We start from the raw sequence: 27,393 nt of genomic DNA, 5'->3' as shown, positions 1-27,393 counted from the left end.
TGTTCTATTGGTTTCCACACACTCCATCAGTCCCTCTGATATCCACTGAGAAATACACAGAGTGCCATAAACAAATATGCCCTTCAGTATCTGGGCATTATTAATATTAATGTAATACATTAGCATGCATATTATGAATGAACATTCCATATGACGGGCACTGTCTGTCTCTCCGGCAGAGTCATAACCCGGTTTCATTCTGTGATGTCAACCAGCTGCGTTACACTATTACTTTCCATACATTATTAATTTCAACTATTAAGAAACTATATTTATAAACTTAATAAACTATTTAGGCTATAGTTTAACATTTCAAACTGACCAGAAATGTCAACTATTCTCGCGTTTAGGGCATGTTTCCATATAGCGAATACATCTCGATTATGTCAATAATTTTCATTTTGTCCACACAATGTTACAATCAACATGACAGAGACTCATACCTGTAAATTGCACGATCTCAAAGGTCGATTCTTTCTTCACTGCTTCTCCAATTTAGACTCACGGCGTTCGCCGAAAAACTGGATTCGACACCCCAATCAGCACTCTCCTGACGTCAGGCAAAGAGCGGAGGGAGTGGCCAACACACAAGGGGCCGACCATTCTTGTCAATCATCCAATCAACAACCTGTTTGTGGCACACAGGTAAGCAAGCTGCTTCATAATTGGTTTATTATATTTGCTTGGCATTCCGTCATGAACGGTGTCTTCTTCGTCCAAGGACACATCTTTACTTTCACCATTCATTTTTTTGTTATTATGTTCATTTAAATAGAATGGTAAACGTAGCAATCGAAAAGGCTATCTGGACGGGTAAGTTGTCCCAGATGATTAGATAAATCGTTAGGCTATAGATAGACAGGCTATATAAAGCCTACTAAAGACATCCAACAAATTAATATTTCATTAGATAGGACATGTGTTACAATGATGACATGTCGTAGAAGTAGGCTACATCCATTCCCACTGGAATTTTATTCAATATGCCTATCTGTATTGTCGCCATAGGCTATACACAATGTCAGGGTGAGAAGAATAGACAACATAAGTTGTCAATGACTAAAGCCAGATGACAATCAAACAAACTGCACCACCAACTTTGTTAGAATCAACTGCCCTCTCGTGGATGATATGATAGTGGCGTTACCTCATTGATGACTCATTATTTTCCATCCCTCTCAAATACAAATCCCCATTCATTCATGAGACTTTATGCACGACATTATAGGGACTCGATATAGGCAATTGAATACAGGTTGGGAGCATGACTATAAGCAATACTATTTGTAATTAAGCATTTTCTGAATATCGATGCAATTGCAATAGAAATCAGTGATGTGTGAAAGGCAGACAGCATTGAGCTATAAAATAATGTGTGAAAGGTAGATGCACACAAAAAACGTTGTGCAATATCCGGGGAACACTTCCATACAACAACTGCCACCACATTTTCGACCCTAATCATATATGTGATTTTTTTTAATAACTAAACCAAGATAGACCGCAGCCTGTCATTTCCAATGGGAACAGAAGAGTCATAGTGGGCAGAACAAGCAAGGTGGGAAGCCAAGCACGAGCTAGCGAGATCCCATTGGCCCGTTCTAGCAACATCTGCATATTTCCTTTAAGGAACGCCTACTCTGTGAAATGCGCGTGTGCAATAACTTAATTCGACTTTGCACTCCTAAACAACACGATTTGTAAAAACGTTGGTAAAGGCTAAAGTCTACAAAACTTAGTCCACTCAGTTCATAACATAGTCTAGTTTTGGGAGTAGAAAAGTGTATTGAGATCAAATGTTTCATCGATGAGAAAATGTGCAGAATGTAGGCCAAAATCCATATCGTTCCATCTTCTCCCACTACCCGCCAGTGGGCTTCCTCTCACTACCATATTTGGTAGTGAGTGGAAACGCCAAACGGATGCTTCATATTTATACATCCAGTGAAATATCTGTATCATTGTTCTATCTGTGGTACACCCGTCAAACAAACGTCGACGTTGATGTACCAGTTGCCTAGTGACGAAAAAGCTACTGATGATTTCCTGTTTTGTCAATCGTCTTGTTGTTCATTAGCCTGCGCAAAGTAAGGTAGATATCTGGATTTATTATGTCCAGAAAATGGGAGATATTCACAGGTTTTCTTCATTTAAGTAGTTAGATTATACCCTTTGAATTCGGGATAATATTTACAAAGATTGGACGATTTGAAGTCATGAATAATTACATGTTTATCAGAGTTGTTGGAAAGGGGAGTTATGGAGAGGTGAATCTGGTGAAACACAAAACAGACCGTAAACAGGTAATCCAACAATCCACTTCAAAACAGGCTTTCAATAATGTTATAATAGCTTTGTTTGGTCGACTCTGATACATTTCTTCCCTTTCATGAATCTTGGACATTACAAGTTAGCAAGTAGCTAGCTAAGCTAACCAACCAACTTTGATATTGCCAATACTAAGGGATCTACGAATAATGTTTGCCATTTAGAAATAAATAACTGCCGCATTTGTGGTGAACATTCTGTCTAGACGCATTTGTGACAAAACTGTCTAGACAGAATGTTCGCCACTAATGCATCTAGACAGAATGTTCGCATAGTGCAGCAAATGTCGAACCCGTTTTTTCTATTTTTTTTTAGTACGTCATAAAGAAGTTGAACTTGACCACGTCCTCGAAACGTGAGCGGCGAGCCGCGGAACAGGAGGCTCAGCTTCTCTCGCGACTACGACACCCAAACATCGTGACATACAGGGAGTCGTGGGAAGGAGAAGACTGCCAACTCTACATCGCCATGGGCTTCTGCGAGGGAGGCGACCTCTACCATAGACTCAAGCAACAAAAGGGGGACCTCCTGCCTGAAAGGCAGGTGGTGGAGTGGTTCGTCCAGATAGCTATGGCCCTCCAGGTATATTAAAGTGCATTTAATCAAATCATAGCTGAGATATTATATACAGATTGATTGATATGCTGCAACATCTGCTCTGCCCCCAGCCATTACCTTTGGCAGAGGCCGAGGCTTACTTACAGGAGAGTTACATTGACAACACCATGTTCTCTGTTGAATTGTAGTATCTACATGAGGAGCATATCTTGCACCGGGACCTAAAGACCCAGAATATCTTCCTGACCAAGACTAACATCATTAAAGTAGGAGACCTTGGCATTGCCCGGGTTCTGGAGAATCAGAACGACATGGCCAGCACTCTAATAGGAACACCGTACTACATGAGCCCGGAGCTGTTTTCCAACAAACCCTACAACCACAAGGTACTGTGTGTATACAGTAGATCCATGCTTGAGATCATCACTGTTGAAGTACCAGTTATGTTGAGCCAGAAGGAATCTGAGGAGGTAGACGCTGTTGTGTGCACTAGGCTAACTCAACCCTCCTTTTATTCCCAGTCTGACGTGTGGGCGCTGGGCTGCTGTGTGTACGAGATGACCACCCTGAAACATGCCTTCAATGCCAAGGACATGAACTCACTCGTTTACCGCATTGTAGAGGGAAAGGTCAGTCCCTTACATCTTGCCCAAATTATGACAGATTATTTGTCTGCTACTAGATTAATTGATCTATGTTTTTCCAGCTGCCTCAGATGCCGAGTAAGTATGACCCACAGCTGGGAGCTCTGATAAAGAGCATGCTGTGTAAGAGACCAGAGGACAGACCTGATGTCAAACTCATCCTACGTCAGCCCTACATCAAACGACAAATCGCCATGTTTTTAGAGGCCACCAAAGAGTAGGTGGCATCATCTGTTGTAGTACCTGGCTAGTACTCTCTCTCTCGTCTATGTATGTTGAACCAAGAGTAAGTAAATTAAGTGTGTTGGATTGATCTCATCTTGGATGCCTTGTTTGTTTGATTCACTCCAGGAAAACTGCCAAGTCCAGAAAGAAAGCGGTTGGTGGCAGTCGCAGACCCAATAGTGCAGCATCTGTGGTTTCATCTCAGCCAAGGCCTGAGCGCCCCCCACAATGTCCCCAGCCAGACCCAAACACCAGAGGGAAAAGGGTGAGTTAACAGCTAACAGAACAGCACTAAAATACAGTTTATAACATCTATATTTTTTTTTTATAGAGCGGCCATGAAGTAAAAACAATGCTCATCAAGTCCCACGAGTGTCTTGATTTTTTAAATTGTGGTGTGTTTGTTCTGTTTTTTGTTATCATTCATAGAAGGAAGAGATCAACACACAGGAGCACAAAGGACGCAATGGAATCACACAGGACACCCCACCCCAGACACATCTAACAACCAAATCCCCTACACCAGACATTCTCAACACCACTGGTGTGTCCTTGGCAACCATCAGTAACATTGACATTGATCTCCAGACACAGGAAGAGGAGACAAACACCCAGAGAGGGGATCCTCCCCAGACCGTGTCCAACGCCAGGGCAGATAATGACGCTCTTTGTCAGAGGTCTGTGGAGGAGCAGAGGGGAGGGAATCCGGATCCCCCCCCCTTTCTGTCTCCTCCGCGCAGGCTGCTATCAAGTGTCAGTACCAGGGAAGAGGAGAGCAAGACCACCAAAGCACCTGTAATGCAGGGCGCCCCAAAGACCAGAGACAGAGTCAGAACCTCTGTAGAGAGAACTGTGAACACAGACGATAAAGATGACACAATGGAGCTACTCAAGGATGTGGTCATTGAGAGCCCAGCTACTGGACATAGTATATGTCTGGGTGTTTCTCCCAGTTTGTCTGAGTTCAGGTCTGCAGGACAACTCAAAGTGGAATCCACTGGACAGACCTTTGAAGTAAATATAGAGAACAAGGATGACACCAGGAATCTTCTCAAGGAGGTTCCTGCACACAAACATACTGCCGTTGTCAAAGTAAGTGCCTGGCTTGTGGATGGGGAATGATACTATCATGTGCTGCACACAGTGCACATACGGTATTAATTTGGTGAATGAGAGTAAGCCTCTCTGCGTTATTGTCTTTAAAGGAGAGCTTGGTATCCACAGAAAAGCTCTTAGAGCCCCTTCCTCCTGTGGTAAGAACATGATTTTACCTGTGTTTGATCATGCATAGTCTACTCTACCAGACTCCAGACATTATTGAGATATCACAATATTTTAGAGGTCATTGACACTGGTTTATGTTTTATTGGTGTATGTAGGCACCCTGTCATGTGGAGCCCCTCCCCCCAGTCCCAGAGCAGGACACGCCCCCTCTGTGTACCCCCTCCTCCTCTGAACCCTCTGTCTCCTGCCAACATAGACAAAGGGACAGGGGGCGGATACAGAGTGATCAGGACAAGGTGAGGACAGTGTCAGGAACTTTTTATCATGGCTTTGGGCTATCAAACTGTACTTTGTAACAAAAGACTCCCCATCCCTTGCATGTTCTTCTACAGTGGAATAAAGTAGCAGCTCCTAGACCTCTGCCGCCTCCTCCTGTTAATGCACTGGTAGTGGAGGTGAAGAAGAAAAGCAGGACAAACACAGATAAGAAGAGGGCCATCACAACTTCCTTCATAACCATTAGCTCCTCCAAGGACGGCAACACTCCACTGCCACCGGTGAGCTAAATAGATTAAACAATTAACAAGGTAGATTAGTGTTACTGCACACAAAAAAACTGTCTTGAGGTATGGAATGTATATTGTGAAGAAGTGTATTGTGTGTTGTGTTGGTCCCACTCACAAGTGCCCCTAATACTGTGTATTTACACAGTAGTTACATAGGCAGGTAACATTAATAACATCTCTACTGCTAGCAGGAGCGTCCTCTGACAGCCAGGGAGAGGAGAAGACTGAGGCAGTCCCAGCAGAACCCCAGCCAACCAAGTAAATAATAATAATTAGGGGGCACTTATATAATCCTGTTTCACTGTATGTACAAGTGTGAGTTGTGAAATGTTTTTTTGTTGTTGTTGCATATCCCACTCCCCCTGAGACACCCTCAGAGTGTGGTCACAGCCAGGGGATCAGCCAGTATTGACATCGATCCTTGAGCAATTAGGGTTAATTGCCTTGCTCAAGGGCAGAACGACATATTTGTACCTTGTCGGCTCGGGGATTGAATCCAGCAACCTTCCGTTTACTGGCCTAATGCTCCTAACCCCCAGGCTACTCCTCCGACCTCTGTTGTCAATATTTCATATGACCATGGGACCAGAAGGAATTAGCAAGGGACATTTTGTCTAGTATTGTCTGCCTATTTGAACAATAAAGCGGTAGCTTTGCTTACTATTGCTCACTGTAGTATTCTTCTTTCCCACAGTTGTCAATGCAGAAAGAAGGGCGTCTTATGATGTTGCCTCTTTACATAATAAGCAGCCAGAGTCCCAGAACCCCACTGTCACTCGCTCTGTATCTGAAATGGGAAAGGAAACCAACCAGGTAAATATAGGTTCATCTCCATTGTCTTACTGTTTCAGTAAGCTAAAAGTTCAAAATATGGCTTCAGTCTATAACAGTGGTGTGTGTTCCTGTAGCAGGACAGGTTTTTGGGGCGCCCATCAGACGAGGACGAATGCAGCTCCTCCACCAGCTCAACAGATCACTCAGAAGGGGACTGCAAAGAGGGGTAAAAGCAATTTATTGTGGCTCTTTGGGAGCAGTGCCACACCACACCCATAGAAGCACATTACCCCCTTTGTGTTGCTGGTAATGTTCACATTTAAATCTGACATTGTTATTTTCTTCTCTTTTTACATTGCAGAAAGAGTGAATCCAGTGATATGCAGGACCTGGTTCAGATGATGACCCAGACATTGCGAATGGATGGCAGAGATACTGTTAGTGAGCTGGATGGTGTTAGATCTACTCCACTAGCTGAGTTTAAGCTGAACAGGAAGTATAGGGACACCCTGATGCTGCATGGGAAAGCTAAAGAGGAGCAGGAGTTCCACTTCAGTGAATTATCCACTGGTAAGTCTCAGCCAAAACAATCTCTCTGAGCTTCCCTAGCACAGGGTTGCCCAAACTAGGTCCTGCAGCCTCCCTGGATGCACATATTGTTTTTTTCCCTAGCACTACACAGCTTATTCAAATAGTCAAAGCTTGATGATGAGTTGGTTATTTAAATCAGCTGTGTAGTGCTTTTGGAGGAAAAAAAAAAAAAGTATACCCAGGACAAACTCTGCCCTTGTAAATTCTATCTGGTGTCTACATACGTGCATGTTTCAATGCAAAATTGCTCTGTCGACATGATCTGGCTTATCAGTGAGAAATCCATGTATTTCTAATGGAGGAATAAATGGATTTCTGTGAAACTTATGTTTTTTGTATTCAACCCACCTCTTACAAGGCACCACATCTGGACCGGCAAAGATCCGCAGAGCCATTGAGCACCTGAAAACAGATGTGGTGAAGGGACTTGGGGTGAAGCTGTTGGACAGAGTCCTGGACATTATGGAGGACGATGACGAGGACAAACGAGAGGTTAGGATTGAAAATGACATCCATGATACAGTCCTTTTTAGCTAGGCATGGTTGTAATCTGTTTTCTTTTCTTTCTTCGCACACAGCTGTGTCTTCGGAAGCAGATGGGAGAGGACAAGTACCAGTCATATGCGTTGATGGTGCGGCAGCTAAAATTCTTTGAGGACGTTTCTTTCAAGGGTTAGGATCAGCTAATCAAAAATGCATTTACACACAAGCAATGTAATACTTTTTGTATAGACAATCATATCTCCATTTCTATGTACATGTAGACTATTTTTATACCTCACTTTAAAAGCAAATGTAGAAAATACATGGCATCCATGATAGTCCTTTTTAGCTAGACATGGTTGTAATGTTTTCTTTTCTTTCTTCGCACACAGCCGTGTCTTCTAATTTTCCATACAGGTTACAATATGCAATGAATTTGAGTCTTCTGTTACTGTGTCCACCTGTCAGATAGGTAGATTATTGTAGCAAAATACTAATAAAATGAGTTAATATTTAGAATGCAAACTAGTGAAACGAGGTGTACCTATAAATACTACATAGGAAATCCATAATTTGCTGATTGTATAATATAAAAGTTGCAGGATGTAGAAGTACTGTAGTGTAGATATTTCCAACCCCTCTGACTTTGAATTGTTTTTTGATTTATCCACATGATTAAACAGTTGGGACAACATCAAAATGTGTGAAATCAACAAAGTAGCTATAGTAGCAGAAATTAGTTTCACATGAGACATTCCACCACTGATTGAAAATTCCCTGTTAACAAAGGCTTCCTTTAAACTTCCTTCCCTTGGTCCTTCAAACAAGTATTTATTGTACAGACAAACAATGATGGTTGCTTTCAGTTACAAAACGTGTCTTGGGCAAACATTCATGAGCTACTTGTGCTTCTTCTTCTTCAGATTCTCCTGAGGCTTTTGCTGGGTTTCTCCCATAGTCTCTGGTAGGGCTGGCTGCCAGGAGAGGGGGTTCTGTCTGTACATGGGCCAGGGGGGCAGGGTCAGCTGAGACAGAAGGTGGTAGTGAGGGAGAGATTGTGAGATGTAAATCAGAAGTTAGTTTGGGTCCTGTAAAAGCAGATTGGAGTCAACGTGGGTCTGTGGGTGCACTATTTGCACAAGTGCAACATTATTTTCTGCTTGGCACAACTGAAGAAAAAAAAAGTCTAATAAACATATACAAGGAGGATGGAATGAAACTTAACTCACCAAACAAGACACAGCGAAACCTCCTAACACTATGTACACAGTCCACCCAAACTGTTCAATGATGAGGCCGTAAGCAAATCCAATCACCTGGAGGGTAATATAAGGGGTTAGCCTAGTGTAAAAACAACACATATGAAGTCAATTTTATTAGGTATGTTTGACAGGCCACTCACCGCTGAGACAAGTATGATTCCTTGGAAGATCTGCTCCGCCAGTTTCTGTCCTTTATAATCCTGTAACATCACACGTTTTATTTTTGAGGAAGGACTGGTAGATGGTTGATCACAACTGGAAAACTAATATCTGAAGTGTCAATAATCAAAACAAATCAGGAAGGTTCATCCGAAGTGGTGACTTAAAGAGGGTTGTTTATATTATATCTAAGCTTTGTTATTGAGGATGCATTTATCCATTTGGTTACGACAGGTTCATAGAGGTGCCATATGGGCATCTAGCTGGCTAGCATCCAAACAATTAATATGAAATGGATTTATGGTTGTGATGAAGAGCTAGCTAATTATCATAACGTTTGTCTTAACCATGTTCAATATGATTACTGAATCGGTCTAACTAACTTGTGTTGCTCGCTAGAAAGTTGCCAATTACCACTTGGCAAGTTAGCTAGCTACGTTACCTTGATATTTGTAGCAGCAGGCTAACGTTTTTAAATTGGTAGCTATTTGTAACAGTCGGAGAGTTCACTAATAATTCAAACTCTTACCATGTGTGTTGGAATGGAGTTGAATATTGACAACATCTTGCTACGTTGGATAATCAGATGAAAGAAGAAAAATCCTTCAATTTGTCTGGTTAGACTTCCGGTTTCAAAAAGCATACGTACTATTTCGAAGGACCCCAGACTGTTGATACATTCAAGCGCATCAGAACTGCGCGCGACTTGTGCAGCTACACAATGTTACTACTTCTCGTCCTCTTACTAAGTTATCCCACCCCTTCAACGACTTAAAAATATCTAAATACTTATACAAGTCAAAGTGATGTTGTGGTTGTGAACTCCATTGTAATTTATGATTATCCTACAGTAGACTTTGCGATTTAAATACAGGCAAATAGGTAGGCAACTATGGCCATTCAAGTTAACAGGCGACATACTTGTTGATGTTGAGTTGGCACTTCGCTTTTGATTTGAATTGTTTTTGTATGTTTTTGTCATTGTTAAACGTTACAGAACATATACTCACACTTTCCTTTACCCCAGATTGTATGTCTATGTTGTTTTAATAAGAAACGATTTGACTTGGTTGAGAAATCATAGCGTAACCATCGGGTTTGTTATTGTGCTTATTTGTGGGGACGGTGGTTAAATCACTATATAAATCAAAGTACTTCGTTTTCTGTATGGATCATTATAACATTTTACATCATTTGTACGTTATGTGCAGGATAACAAAGGAGAGTGAAGGTTACGTATGTAACCACGGTTATGTGAGCTATATGGATCACTCCAATATATTGGTATCACTCCACATCCAAAGTGAGGATTTACAGATTCACTCCCGTGTACACCTGTGTCACAGGCTGGGTTCCACCCCTATATATAGACCCCATAACCGCGACACTAGCACCGTAGAGGATTGGAGTGTGTTTTGTTAACTTCGTTATGTTTCACTATATTGGATCACTCCAATATATTGGTATACCCATACCAGATTTAGTCGGTGCTAGAGGGACCTGGCCAGACAACCAACCGCAGAGGGAGATGCCACATTATCCGATAGTACCTTGCAAAGATGCAAGAGGAAGCCCAGCGGGCCGTAGCACAGATATCAGCGAGGGGCACTCCTCTCAGTAGAGCCCAGGATGCAGCCACACCTCATGTTGAATGTGCCACCACAGATCCCAGCACTGGCCTGCCAGCCTGGCGGTATGCTGTCGTATTCGTGTCCACGATCCAGTGAGAGAGCCTCTGCTTGATAGCCCACCCCCCAGGACTCTTCTCACCATAGCAGACAAAAATCCGGTCTGTTCTCACTGACCGTGTCCCCTCCAAATAGGTGGCCAGTGCCCACACAGAACACAGCATGCTGGAGGGAGGCCCAGACTCCCCCGCCACTGCCGGGGGGTCGTAAGCAGACAGGATAAAAGGGATGTTCACATGCCTGTCTGACAAAACCTTTGGGAGGAATGATGGGTTGGGGCGGAGAGATATACTCCTCCCACCTGGGTCCATCCAGTAGCACTCAGAACTGAAAAAGCATGGAGCTGCTCACCCTCTTCATGGAAGTAATAGCTACTAAGAAAACCACCTTCATAGAGAGGTGTTTCGGGAGGCAGACTCCCAACGGTTCAAATCCCAGCTCACCATTGAGCGGGTCCTAGCTGGACGCAGGTGACAAACCCCCTTCATAAACCTGGAGACCAAGGGATGGCCCCCACTGGCCTGTCCATTCACCCCACATGGCAGGCAGATATGGCAGCCAAATACCCTCTCAGTGCAGAGGCTGCTAAGCACTCATCCATGCGAGACTGCAGGTATTGGAGGACAAACTGCACCCTGCATGACTTGGCACAACTTCAATACCAGTGCACCAAGAGCAGAACAACCACCAACGCAACTGATATGCCGCGGTTGTAGCTGGTCACCTTGCGCTCTGCAAGGTGTTCCTTACACCCTCCTGTAGTCCTAACATCAACCATTGGTGCTGTTCAGTTGCCAAGCCCACAGACTGAGGTGTTGCGATCTCGGATGCCACAGTATTCCCCCGGACTGAAACAGCAGGTCGGGTCTCAGGGGCAGTTGCCAAGGTGTCCCAGACAACAGGGACAGGAGAAAGCTGAACCAGGGTCGTCTGGGCCAGTATGGGGCCACCAGCAGCAGACGATGCTCCGCCATCCTGGTCCTGACCAGCACAGCCTGGATCAGGGGAAAAGGGGGAGAATGTGTAAGCTCCAGCCCTGGCCAATCGTGAGCCAGAGCATCCAAGCCTAGAGGCCCTGGTGGCTCCGACATGGAGTACCACAGGCGGCAGTGTGTATTGCCCAGGGAGACAAACGGGTCCATCTGCGTCCTCCCAAACTTGTCCCACAGGTGCTGCACCACCTGGGGATGTAGGCTCCAGTCCCAAGGTGGCAGGTCTCCACAACATAAGTGGAGTAGAACCCACCTAGCCGTTCTGATGTCTCGATCCTGCGGATTGCACCCATTTTCCAGGAGTGAGGAAATCTCCAGCCGCAGGGTTTTCTTCAGGTGGTCAGCCACCGTGGTGACACGAAGGCCCCTGAAGGACGGGGGCCGGCACCGGAATTGGAGTCGGTACCCCTCGAGCAATGTGGACAACATCCAGGGGGACTGCACACCCTCCTCCCACTTTGAGACCGGGAGAAGCAGCCGGGGAAGGGTCTGTCAAGGGGTCCTGCTGGGGCCCGCCTCTCCTCTGGTGCCCCGAGCACCTGGGTCTCCCAGGCACGTCCCTATGAGGGTGACGGTTGACACCATCACACCTGTCACAAAGGGAAGCCATAAGCTCAGCTAAGCCAACAAGGCCACATAGCCGGGGTCCGACACCCTGGGAGAGCTTATGTCGTGACCCGCTTGGAGGAATAGGAACCTGGTGAGGGATAAATGACCCAGTACCTCTGAAAGAAATGGGGAAGACCCTTGTGGGAAAAACAGGCTGTTGCTTCACCTCACGCTGTGCCCCTCCCCCCTGTCATCTCTTAGCATGAGGCGATGGGGCAGGAGAGGGACCCCACCATCGTTCGGGTGCAGGTGGGTGGCGACGGTCCATCTGCCTTGGACCTGGGGCCTGAGGAGGCGGCATGAACCGTCTCAGGGTCTCCCGGTCCCTACGAACCTTAATGGTCTGCTCTAGAATGTCATTAACCCCTGGGCCAAACGTCAGCCCTGGGGTGATGGGGTGAGTGGCAAATGTGCTCTGGAGAGCAGCTGGCAGACGGGATTGGACCAGCCAGAGATGCCACCAGGAGGTAACCACCAGCACCATGGCCCGTCCGTTGGTGCGGGCCACATCCCTCTGGAGCAGGGAAAGCAGGCGAGACACATACATCACTTCCCGGAGGAGCTCCTATGTGCCCTCCTGCAGCCGGGAAAACAGAGTCTGCAGGTAGGCCTTTCATCAGCATGGCTGCGTTGGTAAGGCGGCCAAGAGAGCAGAGGGACCCATATGTGGCTTTCAAGTCTGCATCAAAGACTCTGGGGGGATCCCGCCTTCAGTCGCGGGTTCCGCCCTGGCAGTGGCCCAGCTCTCCTGCAAGGCTTTGCGGAACTCAGCAGAGATGGGGACGGATGGAGAGTCATCACTGTCCACCAGTTGATGTCTAGTGCAGTGGCTACCCATGTGAGTAGGCTCCTCATAGCCTCTCGAGCCGCTGGGGGCGATGAAACCCCGCTGGTGGCGTCTGATGGCCTGTCAGCTTGGTAGCCCAGCTCACAGTGGTGAACAGTGCCAGCATCTTCCCCCAGGAACATCACTGGCCAACAGGGAACAGCTGTTGTTGCCATCGAAGCTATCAACCTCCTGATGCAGGGCATGCGCCCTCTGTTCAAGGTGGTCCCAGCGGTCCGACTCATGGCCCAGTCCAGGACTGGCAACAGATGGGTTCTGCCTGCGATGGCTCCGGCCACACTTCCTGGGAGGGGTACTGGGCCCAATAGAGGGACTAACAGCTCGCTGCTGCACCACTCCTGAGGGAGGGAGCTCGTCCCCAGCCTGAGCCCAAGCCTGGCCGACCCACTCGGGCATGGCCTCCAATCGCGCAATGTGCAGGCGTTCTGAGAAAACCACACAAACAGGCATCCAGTAGGGCGCTCCACCGCCCTCTCCGCGTGGCTCAAACCCAGACAGTGCATACACGAGGTATGCGGATCCCCAGGGGGATGACACCTGGGAGAGCCATGTCGTGACCCGCTTGGAGGAATAGGAACCCGGTGAGGGATAAATGACCCAGTACCTCTGCAAACACAGGGGAAGAACCCTGTGGGAAAAACAGGCAGACAAAAAAACAGCAACCAGGTAATGGATTTGATTTATTTGTGTTTTTGTTTTACGCCAAAAAAACAGCACCATATGGAGTAACTCTGTTAAGGAACTCCAAAGTTAATGTCTCAATGTAGTGGAAAGCCCACCACGATACTCTTACACTCTGCAGGGGAAGTAACAAGAAAAAACCCTGCAGGATTATTAGCAGAGAAGCATGTTAAAGCAGCATGTTAAAGCAATTCACAACACACACATAGAACAAGCCAGTCGGCAAGTTGTGTAAGGTAAATTACAGTTTGTGGCAGCAAAAGCCACCATACTAATGAATGCACACAGAGTCATAGTGTAACGCTAACAAAACACAAGTAAGACAAACCACGGGCGGAAGATTTCTGATAATTGTGCAATTGAATCTACTGAATCTCAATGACTTCCTTAGAAGAGAGATAAATGTTCCCCTCTGTACTGATAGAGGGGTAATTCTTCAACACTATGTTTTATTCAAATAACATTTAAGGTGCTGGTGGATAATGTGTTTTATATGCATTGCATTCTGTATTGGGTTTTGTTTTATACTAGTGACTGCATTACAGATCACCCTGATCTAAACTGAAGTGAATTGAACTGATTGTTCTGCTCACAGATGCAGTAGTGCCAGGTATGATTCTGCCCTTTGAGTCTGAGTTCTCTCCTGAGCTCAAACCGGACCCTGTGAGAACTGGCGAGGAGATCCCAGTGATCATTACTGCTGTAGAGGAGAGACTGGGAGCTGTGGTGGCTGCCATGAACAGTGTCTACCAGAACAACAAAGCCAACATCGTGTTCAACATTGTGACCATGAACGACACTGTTTATCACCTCATGTGAGTGATTAACACGTTAACTCTGCCATGCTGTTAATAAAAAGCATGACAGAGACTTGTTTGTTTGAGGCTGAATGATTTTAGCATTTTTAATGCCCATTTCAATCCCCAGGATGTGGATGAGTAAAACTCAGCTTAACAATGTCAAGCACAAGATCATCATATTTGAGCCCAAGCTTCTCAATGGGAAGATTACCAAAGATCCCCAGGTGAGACAGACCACATGTATTAGCAGTGTTATAGATGTTGATATTCCTAAATACTGTACACATACTATTGTTAATACTACTCTTGTTTGTTTGAGTCAGTTGACCTTTGCCAGATTTTATATGCCAGTATTCATACCAGATGCAGAAAATTCAATTTATTTGGATGATGACAACATTGTACAAGGTAGCTCTTTACTGAAAATGATCGTGTTTGTCACAGTAAGATGATCTCTCTCCTGATAGTGAATACATTTTCTTGTGTTTTATTTTTTTTACTATTTCTATTATATTTGAGTGACATTCTACTGCACTGTTGGTGCTAGTAACATAATAATTTCTCTGCACCTGGAAATCTGTGTATGCAACCAATAAACTTTTGATTATAATGAATACTAGACATATGAATATGATATATTTGCAGGGGACATCCAAGACCTTTTTGACACAAGCCTAAAGTCAGGGCATGCAGCTGCATTGTCAGATGACAGTGATTCTGCATCCACAAAGGACACAGTTTGAGGAGCTGGGAACCAAGTACACAAATCAAGCTGTAGACTTTACAAAGACACACAAAGGAAATAAAACCTCCATATAATAAATTAATGAACAGAAAGGGTCTTATTTTACATAATGGTATGAAAACATTTTTTCCCCCTTCATATTTGTACTTGGTACCATATCAAATAATGTAAATGTTTTAATTATCTTATGTATGTATTCCTTTAGAACAACTATATTGGCTTTTAAAAAGAAGGCCATCGAGAAGCTGGGCATGAGGGCCAACACGTGTTCCTTTAATCCTGGGGTGATCGTAGCCAACCTGACGGAGTGGAAGCATCACAACATCACCAGCCAACTGGAACACTGAATGGAGCTCAACGCACCGTTAATCACCAGCAGAGCCAGACAGCCTCAGGAGCAGAATTCCCTCAGCACTCCAGAGATTATTTAGAACTAAAAAATCTACACTGTATATCAATTAAATCAATCCAAATAGACATTCACATTCATTGTAGACAATTGAAAAGCATTCCCTTTGAGTTTTCATTTGCTTTAATTGTATAAAAAAAAGATTGTCAGGGAAGACTTGTACAGTAAGACTCTGGCAGAGTATCACCACACCTCCCCTGCTCATTGTCTTCTAGAAAGACCACTCTAGCATCGACCCCATGTGGCACATTAGGTAAGAACTGTACTACTATGGTCTGTCTGTCCATGTTTCCCTAACAATGAGCTGCAGACAGCCCTGGCACACTTAGTGGTGTAATATTGTATGGAAAAGTACAAATAAAGGTTATAGTTAGAATATCATCATTGCCCTGTACAGTTTATTCTCCTCTAAACTAGCAAGCTATTGGCCTTTGTTTGCATAGAAATATTCAGTATTCCTCTATTTTCAGGGGCTACTGGTGCTGGAAACCGCTACTCTCCCCAGTTTGTGAAAGCTGCCAAACTCCTCCATTGGAACGAACATTACAAACCATGGTTCAGGACCTCTTCATTCACAGAAGTCCGGGACAAGAGGTATATTCAGGACCCCACGGGTAAATTCCACCCAGTTCAGAAACATACAGGGGACAAATAGACTAACGCAGGGATGTGACCAGACAACAGCTCGTCTGCCCGTCCTCCAGTGACTTCTCAGGAACCCTAACACGATACAAGACATTCCAAACAGAGTGATGTCTGTTTACTGTACGGTGGTGTTGTTTATCTCAGGCAGAGACAGGGCATGTTCCATATGGTGTAAGAGGATGTTGCAGAGAGAAATGAATGTCATACATAACATACATTTAAATTACCCATTCATAAACGCTAGCTACCTTCGCACCTATTACCGATAGTATGTTCTGACCAGGGTTTTTTCTCAAAAGTCCCAACGCTCGGTCAGAACTTGAACACGTATCGCTTGTGGTACGGTTTTGGAAACATAAGGAACGCACCTTTCATATCAGCAAGAAATCATTTTCAGAAAACAAAAGGTTAAATTACTACACACCTTTATAGGGTTAGGGTTCCCACACGGCCATATCCATGTTACAGCGCGTGTTTACGGAAAACAGACTGAAGACAGATTCGACTACCTACCTGTGCGAATTAGCTATCTGCGTCTCCGAACACCTGTGTGTAAACGGATGCCACAAAGGTGTTAACACTGTCATAGAAACATACTGTCGCCAGCAACTGTGTTAAAACCAGTTAAACAGTGTGTGTATATTCTGCATTTATGAAATTAGTTTGATGTGATCTGAAAGTAGAGGGCATTATGTTTATAGAACTGTACCGCAATATATAATCTATTTACGTTTAGATTGAGTATTTGATTGTTTTGGCTGCCAAGCCAATCTGCCCTCTAAACAGAACATGTAAGGTCCTTGGACTATAAGGATTGCTAGGCTCCTTTAGTCCATTGGGCTACATCTCAATAGTCAAGTAACCTTCCTTCTGTCTTATATTTTCACATCAATGCAGATGCAGCTACTTAAGACTGTTGAGACGACTGAATACATTGTGTGCCTATGTGTTCAGGAACTGTCCCCTGTGACAATTTGCCAAGATCACCATTTTCCTTAGACCTTCACTTTGATGCTGTTAGAACAAGGATCAATATTTTGTTACTGACGGTTGTCTTGCACTCTAACTCCTTATCCTTTAAAAGGCAGTCTCTATGGGGGTGCCACAGGGTTCAATTCTCGGGCCGACTCTCTTCTCTGTATACATCAATGATGTCGCTCTTGCGGCTGGTGATACTCTGATCCACCTCTATGCAGACGACACCATTCTGTATACTTCTGGCCCCTCTTTGGACACTGTGTTAACTAACCTCCAGACGAACTTCAATGCCATACAACTCTCCTTCCGTGGCTTCCAACTGCTCTTAAATGCAAGTAAAACTAAATGCATGCTCTTCAACCGATCGCTGCCCGCACCTGCCCGCCCGCCTAGCATCACTACTCTGGATGGTTCTGACTTAGAATATGTGGACAACTACAAATACCTAGGTGTCTGGTTAGACTGTAAACTCTCCTTCCAGACTCATATTAAGCATATCCAATCCAAAATTAAATCTAGAATCGGCTTCCTATTTCGCAACAAAGCATCCTTCACTCATGCTGCCAAACATACCCTCGTAAAACTGACTATCCTACCGATAGTCACCAAAGCCCCATACACTACCCACCATTGTGACCTGTACGCTCTCGTTGGTTGGCCCTTGCTTCATACTAGTTGCCAAACCCACTGGCTACAGGTTATCTATAAGTCTTTGCTAGGTAAAGCCCCGCCTTATCTCAGCTTACTGGTTACCACAGCAGCACCTACCCGTAGCACACGCTCCAGCAGGTATATTTCACTGGTCACCCCGAAAGCCAATTCCTCCTTTGGCCACCTTTCCTTCCAGTTCTCTGCTGCCAATGACTGGAAGAAATTGCAAAAATCACTGAAGCTGGAGACACATATCTCCCTCACCCACTTTAAGCATCAGCTATCAGAGCAGCTTACAGATCATTGCACCTGTACATAGCCCATCCAACTACCTCATCCCCATATTATATGATTTGTATTTTCCCTTCTCCTTTGCACCCCAGTATCTCTACTTGCACATTCATCTTCTGCACATCTATCACTCAAATGTTTATTTGCTAAACTGTAATTATTTCGCCACTACGGTCTATTTGTTACCTTACCTCGATAATCATACTTCATTTGCACACACTGTATATAGACTTTTCTATTATGTTATTGACTGTACGTTTGTTTATTCAATGTGTAACTCTGTGTCACACTGCTTTGCTTTATCTTGGCCAGGTCGCAGTTGTAAATGAGAACTTGTTCTCAACTGGCCTACCTGGTTAAATAAAAAAAGTAATTTGTATATCAGGACCACTACCACACAACTTTATACAAGCCTACTATCCTTTATCTCTATTGCATTTTAGTGACAAGCCTTTGCGCTAAGGATGGATGGCATACACACAAACCACTAGTGTCGATACATGTGCAACAGCTGAAATGGTTATGAATTTGATAGTCGTCAAGTAGCTTATTTACACAATCCTATGGTTTTCATTTAAAGTATTAAACATGGTGTTAAGTTACACCATTTCTGTACTTTGTACAAAAGGATTAATCTAACTAATGTACATTTTCAAATTGTCATCATTTTGTAATAGCAGCTTAATAAAACAGTCAACCACCTTGAGTCTTGGTCCTGATAAGTCAACCTAACACCATGGCAAACTAAAATTGAACATCCTATGTGGGGTTGAGCTGTTGTATTCATCACCATTTTAACTGGAATGAGAAAGCACAACTTGAGTCAAAATATGGATCAATTTATTTGTGTTCAGGCTATATACAATAATTCACAATGAACATTGACAGATCTTAAACTATTTACCGCTGGGCCTTTACTCAAAAGGCAAAACATTGTTACCAACTAATTTTACAGGTTACATCCACACACACAGGCCTTCAAACAGTAACTTCAGATGGTGCCAGTACAGCTAGTAAGGTTAAGATATGAGAGCGTTGAGAAACAAAGGCTGTGTTTACACAGGCAGCCCAAATCTAATATTCTTTCCACCAATTGTTATTTTGACTGATCACATCAAATTTTTCTCAGAGCTGATCTGATTGGTTTAAAGAGCAATTAGTGAAAAAACAAAATCAGAATTGGGCTGCCTGTCAAACACAGCCAGAAGGTCATAGATGTTCATTTAAAATCTGTGTTGAAGTCATAGGCATCATCTGTCTGCACTGAGGAGAGAATGTTGACTGGGACAGGAACCTGGAACCTCACTTTGGCTGGTTCTTCTGCAAAGATCAGAAATCATTAGTTAAGTGATATTGACAGACTTGTTTGGGAATGTAACAGGAATTAAGCTATTCACTGAGGGAAAAAATTAAATACATCCATTTCATTCTAGATTCCAAGCAAGGTTCTCAGTCTGGCTGAGCAGTGGGATCAGAGTTGGATTAGAAGTCTTCACTTGAACTCAAGAATTGCGTTAATTATCCTCATTTCCACACAGACTGATCCTATATTAATAAGGAACATAACAAGAATGAAGCTGGTCTCTAATATTGATTTACTTGTGACTGGTGTCTTTATCTGTGGTTCATCCGTTTCATCTGCATCAGACACCTCTTCAACCCCATCATCCTGAAATTAAAAGATATTCCATTACAAAGGCCTTTATTTCTTTGCAGGAATAGCTCAGATTTTCCCTGAAAAGAATAGTTTAGACATTTTATACATTGATTGTAAATTCCAGACAAGGCAATCGGCTCAGCAGTGGGATCAGAGTTGGATTAGATGTCTTCATTAACTTCGACTTGCGTTATTTGTCTTCATTTCCATGCTAGAACAGATTGATCCTACTTTAATCCGATTTATCAGGTGAGAAATAAGTGTAAAGATTTTCAGCTACCTCTTGGTTCGCACAGCTACCCTCCATCTCCTCAGTGGGCCCTTGAGCAGGTTTGTCCTCAACCACGTCACTGTCACTCAGCACTCCGGCAGTGGGGCCTTTAGACAGGAGGACAATGCTGCTGGCCTGGTTTGGGAACTTTACACCTAGGAGGAGAGTAGGTCAGTCATCACATACACTTACTGTACAAAACATTGAGTTGCACCCATTTCCACTCAGAACAGCCTCAATTTGTCAGGGCATGGACTCTACAAGTTGCTGAAAGCAATCCACAGGGATGCTGGCCCATGTTGACTCCCAATGCTTCCCACCACTGTGTCAAGTTGGCTGGTGGACCATTCTTGATACACACAGGAAACTTGTGACAAACCCAGCAGCTTTGCAGTTGACACTCAAACCAGGCTACCCATCATACCCTGTTCAAAAGCATTGAAATCTTTTGTCTTGCCCATTCACCCTCTGAATGGCAAACCATGTCTCAATTGTCTCAAGGCGTAAACATTCTTTAACTTGTCTCCTCCCCCTCATCTACATTGATTGAAGTGGATTTAACAAGTGACACCAATAACGGATCATAACTTTCACCTGGTCAGTCTGTCATGGAAAGAGCAGGTGTTTGTAATGTTTTGTAAACTCAGTGTACATCAGGGTTTTCCAACTCTGGTCCTCCAGTACATCTTTTTGTTGTGGCCTTGGACAAGCTCACCTGATTCTACATGTCAACTAATCATCAAGCCCTTGACAAGTAGAATGAGGTTTTTGTCCGGGGTTACAACAAAAAGGTATGCTGGTGGGGGTACTTGAGGATCGGAGTTGGGAAACACTGGTGTACATCAACAAACTCATTCATTACTGGGCGGAAGGTAGCCTGGCAGTTGAGTGTTGGCCCACTAACCGAAAGGTCGCTGGTTCAAATCCCCGAGCCGACTAGATGAATAAGAGCGTCTGCTAAATGACTGAAATGTAAAATATAGAAAATTCTTCTATTAGAGAAAATACTAAATTAACACACTTCTTAGAGTCTCCTCGTTGCTCTTCCTCAGCTTGTCCAAGTCCCAGCCCTTCTGCATCTCTGTTACAATGTCTTCAGAGAGGTATGAGGGAAGGCTTAGCTTCTCAGGGGCTTTGCAGTGATAACTCAGCTTTGCCCTGAAAAGATAAACATTTTAAGTATTTACAAAAAAATACCTTTCATTCTAGTTTCTAGGCAAAGTGCTCAGTCTGGCTCAGCAGAGGGATCAGAGTTGGATTATAGTCTTCACTTGAACTCAAGAATTGCGTTAATTATCCTCATTTCCATGCTAGCCTCACCCTACTTTAAATTTGATTGGTGACAAATCATGACAACACTCACCCTGTCCAATCACTGAGGAAGGTAGAGGCAGCCAGCTCTGTGTTAGGGACTCCACCCTTCTGCAGAAATCCACGTTTCTTGGCAAAAAAGGATAAAAACTCCAACGAGTTTCTGAAGTCTGGAACATTGTACTGAAGCATTACCTGAAACACAAAGTCCAGGATGAACTATTAGTAGGCTCAGCAGACCTAGGGCTTGATCTCAAACTTGGCAGTAAGCATTTCCTCACACCAGTGATGTCAGTTTCACCTGTTGCTTGTTGCACTGTTTGAGCAGGGTCCTGACGGCCTCTAGAACAGTCTCCTGCTTGTCCTCCACCTGGAGACTCCTCAGCGCCATGGCAGCTTTTGGGTTAGACTGGGCCGCCACTACCCCTGGGCTGTCAATCATCTTGACATTTTTAGAGATGTGGACATCTTGGAAGCACCTGCAAGAGTCAGAAATGAGGTATGTTAAATGGTAAGCAACAAGTGGCATTTGTGCATTGAGCAAATTCAGGTGAACAGGCATGACCAAGGGTTTTGGACTGTTCTGCCCTAATTGGTAAGACCTCGATGAGGTGTATGAAGCTCAGTGTTGGATTGAATATAGACTCCATTGTTTTGTCAGATCTTCAACTTCATCATGCTTCATACAATTCCTCACCATCTGCGAATAGAATGGACTCCCATCACTATCATGAATGGTTCAGCTTCACTCACCTGGTGATCCCTCTCTGGACTCCTGCATTACAGGCCCTCATCCCTTTCAGGCTGTTGATCAGACTGCTCTTCCCCACGTTGGGGAACCCTGAGGGGATATCGGAGAGCATAAGTGGTTCAAGTAATAGACAACGTGCATTTATACTGTTCAGGATAAACCCTTAAAAGATTCATAATCTTGTTGTCATAACAGATAAGACAGGCTAATGTGTGCATACAGTACGATAATATAATTGGATAAAATAAACTGAATGAACACAAGACAGATCAGACAAAATATGACATAGGGTACACAACAGGACACTGCGATCGCTATGGATGAGATCAGCGTTGTAGTAGTCGTCACAGACATCAGTAGGTCACACAAATCATCATCATTTCGTAAGCACAACACTTTAATACCACCACTTGAGAGCCATACTAATTACGAGAGGAGATGCAGTTTATGTCTAAATAATGGTGAGGGGAGTAGCTTCCTTACCGACTAAGCCCACTTTTACTGAGCCCTCTCTCCCTGTCCCATTTGCAAAGTCTCCCAGGAGCTGGAGAAGACAGCCGCTGCCATAACAAGCCACTCCTTTGGTCTGGTCTACTACTCCATTAAGAGTTGCAAACCTAGCCTTCTTCTCTTGCTGTTTAACAAAAAAACATGTATAAGCATTTATGATCAATATTCAAATAGTCTACAAAGTAATGACCAATTTTCTACATTCTGCAGGCGTGACCGAACCTGGTCATCAATATGGATTCCCCAAGTAGTCAGTGAAATTAATTCCATTAAAATCTTAGGCACTGCATGTACATAGTCCATACCACTGTTTTATCCTGTAGTTGTGTAGACGCCTTGAACGCCACAGCTGGGAACTCAAGCTGAAGACACTGCAGCCACTTCTCCACATTCTCTTTAGGGACAAGATCTGCAGGATTTGGAAAATTAATTTTATAGTTAAGTTTAATTACCTTTTGAATAAAGATAACACTACATCTACATATAATTGACATTAAAGACTTATCCCTAAGATTATTACCTATTTTGTTCAACAGGAATAGTAGCTTCTTGTTTCCAACCCTCTTCAGTACAGCTTCCTCTAGCTGTGGACACCTGCAGCCAAGGGGATCTCTGGCATCTAGGACTTCAATTATAACATCAGAGGCATCGATCACCTGGAGAAAATATAGACTGAATATCAATGCATAGGGACACTCAGGTAGGGCATGTCTTTATTAAAGCTTCTGTCTTGCACAGCAACTCTGCCAGACAAGGGCTATACTTTCCTTGCCTGGACACCTAATACCAATTAATCTTAGCTACCTTGTTTAATTCTGAACAAAAGTGCTTTTTTGAATTCCTTGGGTCACTTTGTTTCACCATCTGTTTCACAAGGTCCTCCTGTGACGGTAACTCCTGTGGAGTTAAAATGTGGAGTTAAAATATTGTCAAGCTACATGAGTGCATGATTTTTGATGCCCTTCACATTTTCCTATACCTTTCTAGCTTTCTTCACTTTGCAGTCTCCATCACTACTGGCAGCGTTTTCCTTCTTTCTCTTCTGAGCCCGTTGTTGTTGCTTGGCCAACTTTTTTTTCTCTTTTTCTTCTTCAAGCTGGGTTGGAAAGAGATGAGTACATGTTCATCTAGGCCTAATTATTTTGCCACCTAAAATATGAGAGGACCACAAAACTCACCTTTAACCTCCTCTGTTCTGCTTCCCTCAGAATATCCTCTTTGAAGGGTGCTTTGTTGGGAACTCCAATATCCTTTTTCGCTTTTTTGCCTGCTCCTTTCTTTTTTGCATCTTTTTTTAGTTTTCTGTTGTGTTCCCGGACCTAAAATCAAATGACATAAATCATGACAAGACTTCATTTGCGCATATAGTATATCTATAATTAAAAGTACATAGCTTATTAGAACAATATACTGAGCTACTTCACAATTGTGTAACGTATGGCGGTCGCCGCAGGAGGTTTTAAAACCGCCGAACTAGCCAACTTAGTTAGCTACTTCATGACAGCAACAGCTACCGTTAGGAGTGGCCTAAATATAATTAAGTATTGACAGTAAAGAATACAATTCACAATACCTTTTTCTGTATTTTGTAACGTTTGGAGCAAGACACACGTTTACTTGCTTTCTTTAACCCTGGAAAAACATGAAACACGCATGAAAGTCTCGGGCTGGCTTGCTTGCCAGCATGGGTCATTAGTTAAGTGTTGGCAGTCTAACTGGCAATGTACACACATATATATATATATATATATATATATATATATATATTCAACTGAAGACAATATTATTTCTGAATAATAAAGAAAAACGACTGTACAAGCCAAATGTAAAGACTTTAGCTACACATACCTGGGCGCTTCATTGCATGACTATGGTTCTGGCACTGTGACTAAAATTCTGCTGCACGTGGAACCACAAGCTAGCCTTTACGTTTCCGCTTCCGGTTTGGTCATCTTTGCTCATCTGCAGCTGTGCCCAGCAGATGGCGCCAAAGCAGTATTTTACTCACTTTGACTTCATTCAGGTGGGTGCCACTACCACATCTATTTCATAGGATTTAACTTCCATCAGTGCAGTACAATTAATAACCTTTGCAATAAACGCAAGAAGTCATACTTTACACACTCTCTCTCTTCAGGCCTACTCACTTGTGAGCCCTATCTCCCAAGTCAAAATCGCTCACCCTTGGACTATCCTTTACTCTTCAATGCATCAGCCTAGGAAACGTTTTGCCCCACTCAAACTCTGACAATCTCAACCTGTCTCTCTCTCACAGGGCTGTGAGGGCACTTCAGATCCCCAGCTGCATGGGTGCCCGCAGAGTTGACACACTGCGCTTTCTACCCCAACTTCACACTCCCTGTGGCTATACCCTCCTGCACACTTCTCGCATCTTGGGATCTCTCTTCTACACACTGCTGCAACATGTCCGAATCCTTCGCAACTAAAGCACCGCAACAGGTTCGGAACAAAGGCCTTCACAGAATAGCTGATGTAACCCAACCTGAAACTGTATCAAAGTTCAACAAGACAGACAGGGTATCTTCAGTCACACTATTTCCACCGTGTCTACGTCTCACCAAACGGCGGGCATCACAAACACCAGAAATATTATTTCTCATCTGATCCACCTCTACACTCATTGTCACTCTATTTATTACTCCAGAGACTGTCCGTAAAGTAAAGAATCCCACACAAGCTTTGGGACCTTTAGTCTTCCAAAATAGAAGTCCAGAAAAGTCGGAACCGCATATTGAAATTTCATGCAGTCTGACTGTGCTGTAAAATGGCTATACAAATCCGATTGGTCAGATTTTTGCAACTCATTTACCAATTACATCATGCTTTGTGTTGCATTAGCATTGTGATTGGTCCCAAACCTATAAGAGGCCATTTTTAAATGTAATAATCCCTAATTACTTTCTCTTTCTGTAAAACCCCCAGGGCCGAAGTAGTCTGCTTTTCAACCAAGAAGGATTTTTATCAAGTTCCACTCTCTCCCGATAGTTTCTGAAATTCCTTTTCACTTTAGTCCACATATCTTGGCCTATCGGTGCTGGTGAGCAATCTGTATTATGTAGCCTACATTTTATGGAATTATGTAGAATTGGCATGCAGTGTACCCCAAAAATTCGGAATTATTTACTTGTATCAAGGGAAGCAATATACAGTCGTGGCCAAAAGTTTTGAGAATGACACAAATATTAATTTTCACAGTCTGCTGCCTCAGTTTGTATGATGGCAATATGCATATACTCCAGAATGTTATGAAGAATGATCAGATGAATTGAAATTAATTGCAAAGTCCCTCTTTGCCATGCAAATGAACTGAATCCCCCCAAAATATTTCCGCTGCATTTCAGCCCTGCCACAAAAGGACCAGCTGACATCATGTCAGTGATTCTCTCAAGGTGTGAGTGTTGACAAGGACAAGGCTGGAGATCATTCTGTCATGCTGATTGAGTTCGAATAACAGACTGGAAGCTTCAAAAGGAGGGTGGTGCTTGGAATCATTGTTCTTCCTCTGTCATCCATGGTTACCTGCAAGAAAACACGTGCCGTCATCATTTCATTGCTTTGCACAAAAAGGGCTTCACAGGCAAGGATATTGCTGCCAGTAAGATTGCACCTAAATCAACCATTTATCGGATCATGAAGAACTTCAAGGAGAGCGGTTCAATTGTTGTGAAGAAGGCTTCAGGGCGCCCAAGAAAGTCCAGCAAGCGCCAGGACCATCTCCTAAAGTTGATTCAGCTGCAGGATCGGGGCACCACCAGTACAGAGCTTGCTCAGGAATGGCAGCAGGCAGGGGTGAGCGCATCTGCACGCACAGTGAGGCGAAGACTTTTGGAGGATGGCCTGGTGTCAAGAAGGGCAGCAAAGAAGCCACTTCTCTCCAGGAAAAACATTAGGGACAGACTGATATTCTGCAAAAGGTACAGGGATTGGACTGCTGAGGACTGTGGTAAAGTCATTTTCTCTGATGAATCCCCTTTCCAATTGTTTGGGGCATCCTCAAAAAAGCTTGTCCGGAGAAGACAAGGTGAGCTCTCCCATCAGTCCTGTGTCATGCCAACAGTAAAGCATCCTGAGACCATTCATGTGTGGGGTTGCTTCTCAGCCAAGGGAGTAGGCTCACTCACAAGTTTGCCTACATTTACATTTTAGTCATTTAGCAGACACTCTTATCCAGAGCAATTTACAGTAGTGAATGCATACATTTCATTACATGCATTTTTTTTTTTGGTACTGGCCCCCCGTGGGAATTGAACCCACAACCCTGGCGTTGCAAACACCATGCTCTACCAACTGAGCCACAGGGAGGCCTAAGAACACAGCCATGAATAAAGAATGGTACCAACACATCCTCCGAGAGCAACTTCTCCCAACCATCCAGGAACAGTTTGGTGATGAACAATGCCTTTTCCAACATGATGGAGCACCTTGCCATGAGGCAAAAGTGATAACTAAGTGGCTCGGGGAACAAGACATCAATATTTTGGGTCCAGGGCCAGGAAACTCCCCAGACCTTAATCCCATTGAGAACTTGTGGTCAATCCTCAAGAGGCAGGTGGACAAACAAAAACCCACAAATTCTGACAAACTCCAAGCATTGATTATGCAGGAATGGGCTGCCATTAGTCAGGATGTGGCCCAGAAGTTAATTGACAGCATGCCAGGGCAGATTGCAGAGGTCTTGAAAAAGAAGGGTCAACACTGCAAATATTGACCCTTTGCATCAAC

The 27,393-nt window shown here is 43.8% G+C and overlaps 4 protein-coding genes and 2 non-coding genes across 9 annotated transcripts in view; 1 reads left to right on the top strand and 5 right to left on the bottom strand.

Moving 5' to 3' along the window:
- Positions 1-587, bottom strand: part of LOC106565858 (calcium/calmodulin-dependent protein kinase type 1) — a 71,705-nt gene extending 71,118 nt beyond the window's left edge. The window contains exon 1 of the mRNA XM_014133459.3: positions 444-587. The gene's annotated coding sequence lies outside the window, so the exon portion shown is untranslated. The remainder of the gene's footprint in view (positions 1-443) is intronic.
- A 1,410-nt stretch (positions 588-1,997) lies between these two features.
- Positions 1,998-8,419, top strand: LOC106565859 (serine/threonine-protein kinase Nek4). Of its 4 annotated transcripts, none has more exons than XM_014133462.3 (16): positions 1,998-2,303; positions 2,644-2,910; positions 3,075-3,272; positions 3,408-3,515; positions 3,593-3,747; positions 3,882-4,020; positions 4,185-4,847; positions 4,961-5,008; positions 5,135-5,275; positions 5,372-5,536; positions 5,734-5,803; positions 6,240-6,358; positions 6,457-6,545; positions 6,681-6,889; positions 7,269-7,402; positions 7,489-8,419. In XM_014133462.3, exons 1-16 carry the CDS (start codon positions 2,217-2,219, stop codon positions 7,585-7,587), a joined length of 2,691 nt encoding a protein of 896 aa, XP_013988937.3. In that variant the 5' UTR covers positions 1,998-2,216; the 3' UTR covers positions 7,588-8,419. The 4 variants fall into 4 exon arrangements, with proteins under 4 accessions (XP_013988937.3, XP_013988935.3, XP_013988936.3 ...); XM_014133460.3 differs by having other exon boundaries at positions 6,454-6,545; XM_014133461.3 differs by having other exon boundaries at positions 1,999-2,303; positions 5,737-5,803; positions 6,454-6,545.
- Positions 8,200-9,394, bottom strand: spcs1 (signal peptidase complex subunit 1 homolog (S. cerevisiae)). Its single transcript, NM_001165262.1, is given in 4 exon segments — positions 8,200-8,418; positions 8,623-8,709; positions 8,796-8,855; positions 9,344-9,394. Coding segments are annotated over 4 exon segments (309 nt in total). The 5' UTR covers positions 9,380-9,394; the 3' UTR covers positions 8,200-8,292.
- A 9,579-nt stretch (positions 9,395-18,973) lies between these two features.
- Positions 18,974-24,709, bottom strand: LOC106565861 (guanine nucleotide-binding protein-like 3). The gene is made up of 15 exons (XM_014133465.3): positions 24,499-24,709; positions 24,224-24,282; positions 23,829-23,969; positions 23,630-23,746; positions 23,455-23,547; positions 23,171-23,306; positions 22,956-23,059; positions 22,624-22,774; positions 22,143-22,230; positions 21,691-21,868; positions 21,442-21,584; positions 21,100-21,236; positions 20,088-20,233; positions 19,750-19,819; positions 18,974-19,470 (listed from the first exon to the last, which is right to left on the bottom strand). The coding sequence occupies exons 1-15, from the start codon at positions 24,509-24,511 to the stop codon at positions 19,370-19,372; spliced, it is 1,677 nt and encodes a 558-aa protein (XP_013988940.2). The 5' UTR covers positions 24,512-24,709; the 3' UTR covers positions 18,974-19,369.
- LOC123725796 (small nucleolar RNA SNORD69) lies at positions 22,002-22,077 on the bottom strand. The gene has a single exon (XR_006758309.1). It is a non-coding gene; the product is annotated as a small nucleolar RNA SNORD69 (small nucleolar RNA).
- Positions 24,710-26,900: 2,191 nt separating the features above from the next.
- Positions 26,901-26,975, bottom strand: trnaa-ugc (transfer RNA alanine (anticodon UGC)). The gene has a single exon. It is a non-coding gene; the product is annotated as a tRNA-Ala (tRNA).
- Positions 26,976-27,393: the final 418 nt, after the last annotated feature.

Source organism: Salmo salar, chromosome 12, assembly GCF_965601325.2.
Source record: "Salmo salar chromosome 12, fSalSal1, whole genome shotgun sequence".
NCBI lineage: Eukaryota > Metazoa > Chordata > Actinopteri > Salmoniformes > Salmonidae > Salmo > Salmo salar.
The sequence above is the reverse complement of the archived record's forward strand: the minus strand, read 5'-3'. Positions and strand labels throughout refer to the sequence as shown.

Bases quoted from the DNA above. Each gene is read 5' to 3' on its own strand.
- LOC106565861 (XM_014133465.3), bottom strand. The intron at 22,775-22,955 runs GTATGGACTATG...TTTGTTAAACAG, and splicing joins AACTACAGGATAAAACAGTG to CAAGAGAAGAAGGCTAGGTT. The intron at 21,869-22,142 runs GTGAGTGAAGCT...TGACTCTTGCAG, and splicing joins GTCCAGAGAGGGATCACCAG to GTGCTTCCAAGATGTCCACA.
- LOC106565859 (XM_014133460.3), top strand. From the start codon at position 2,217: ATGAATAATTACATGTTTATCAGAGTTGTTGGAAAGGGGAGTTATGGA. The intron at 2,911-3,074 runs GTATATTAAAGT...GTTGAATTGTAG, and splicing joins AGATAGCTATGGCCCTCCAG to TATCTACATGAGGAGCATAT. The intron at 5,009-5,134 runs GTAAGAACATGA...TGGTGTATGTAG, and splicing joins TAGAGCCCCTTCCTCCTGTG to GCACCCTGTCATGTGGAGCC.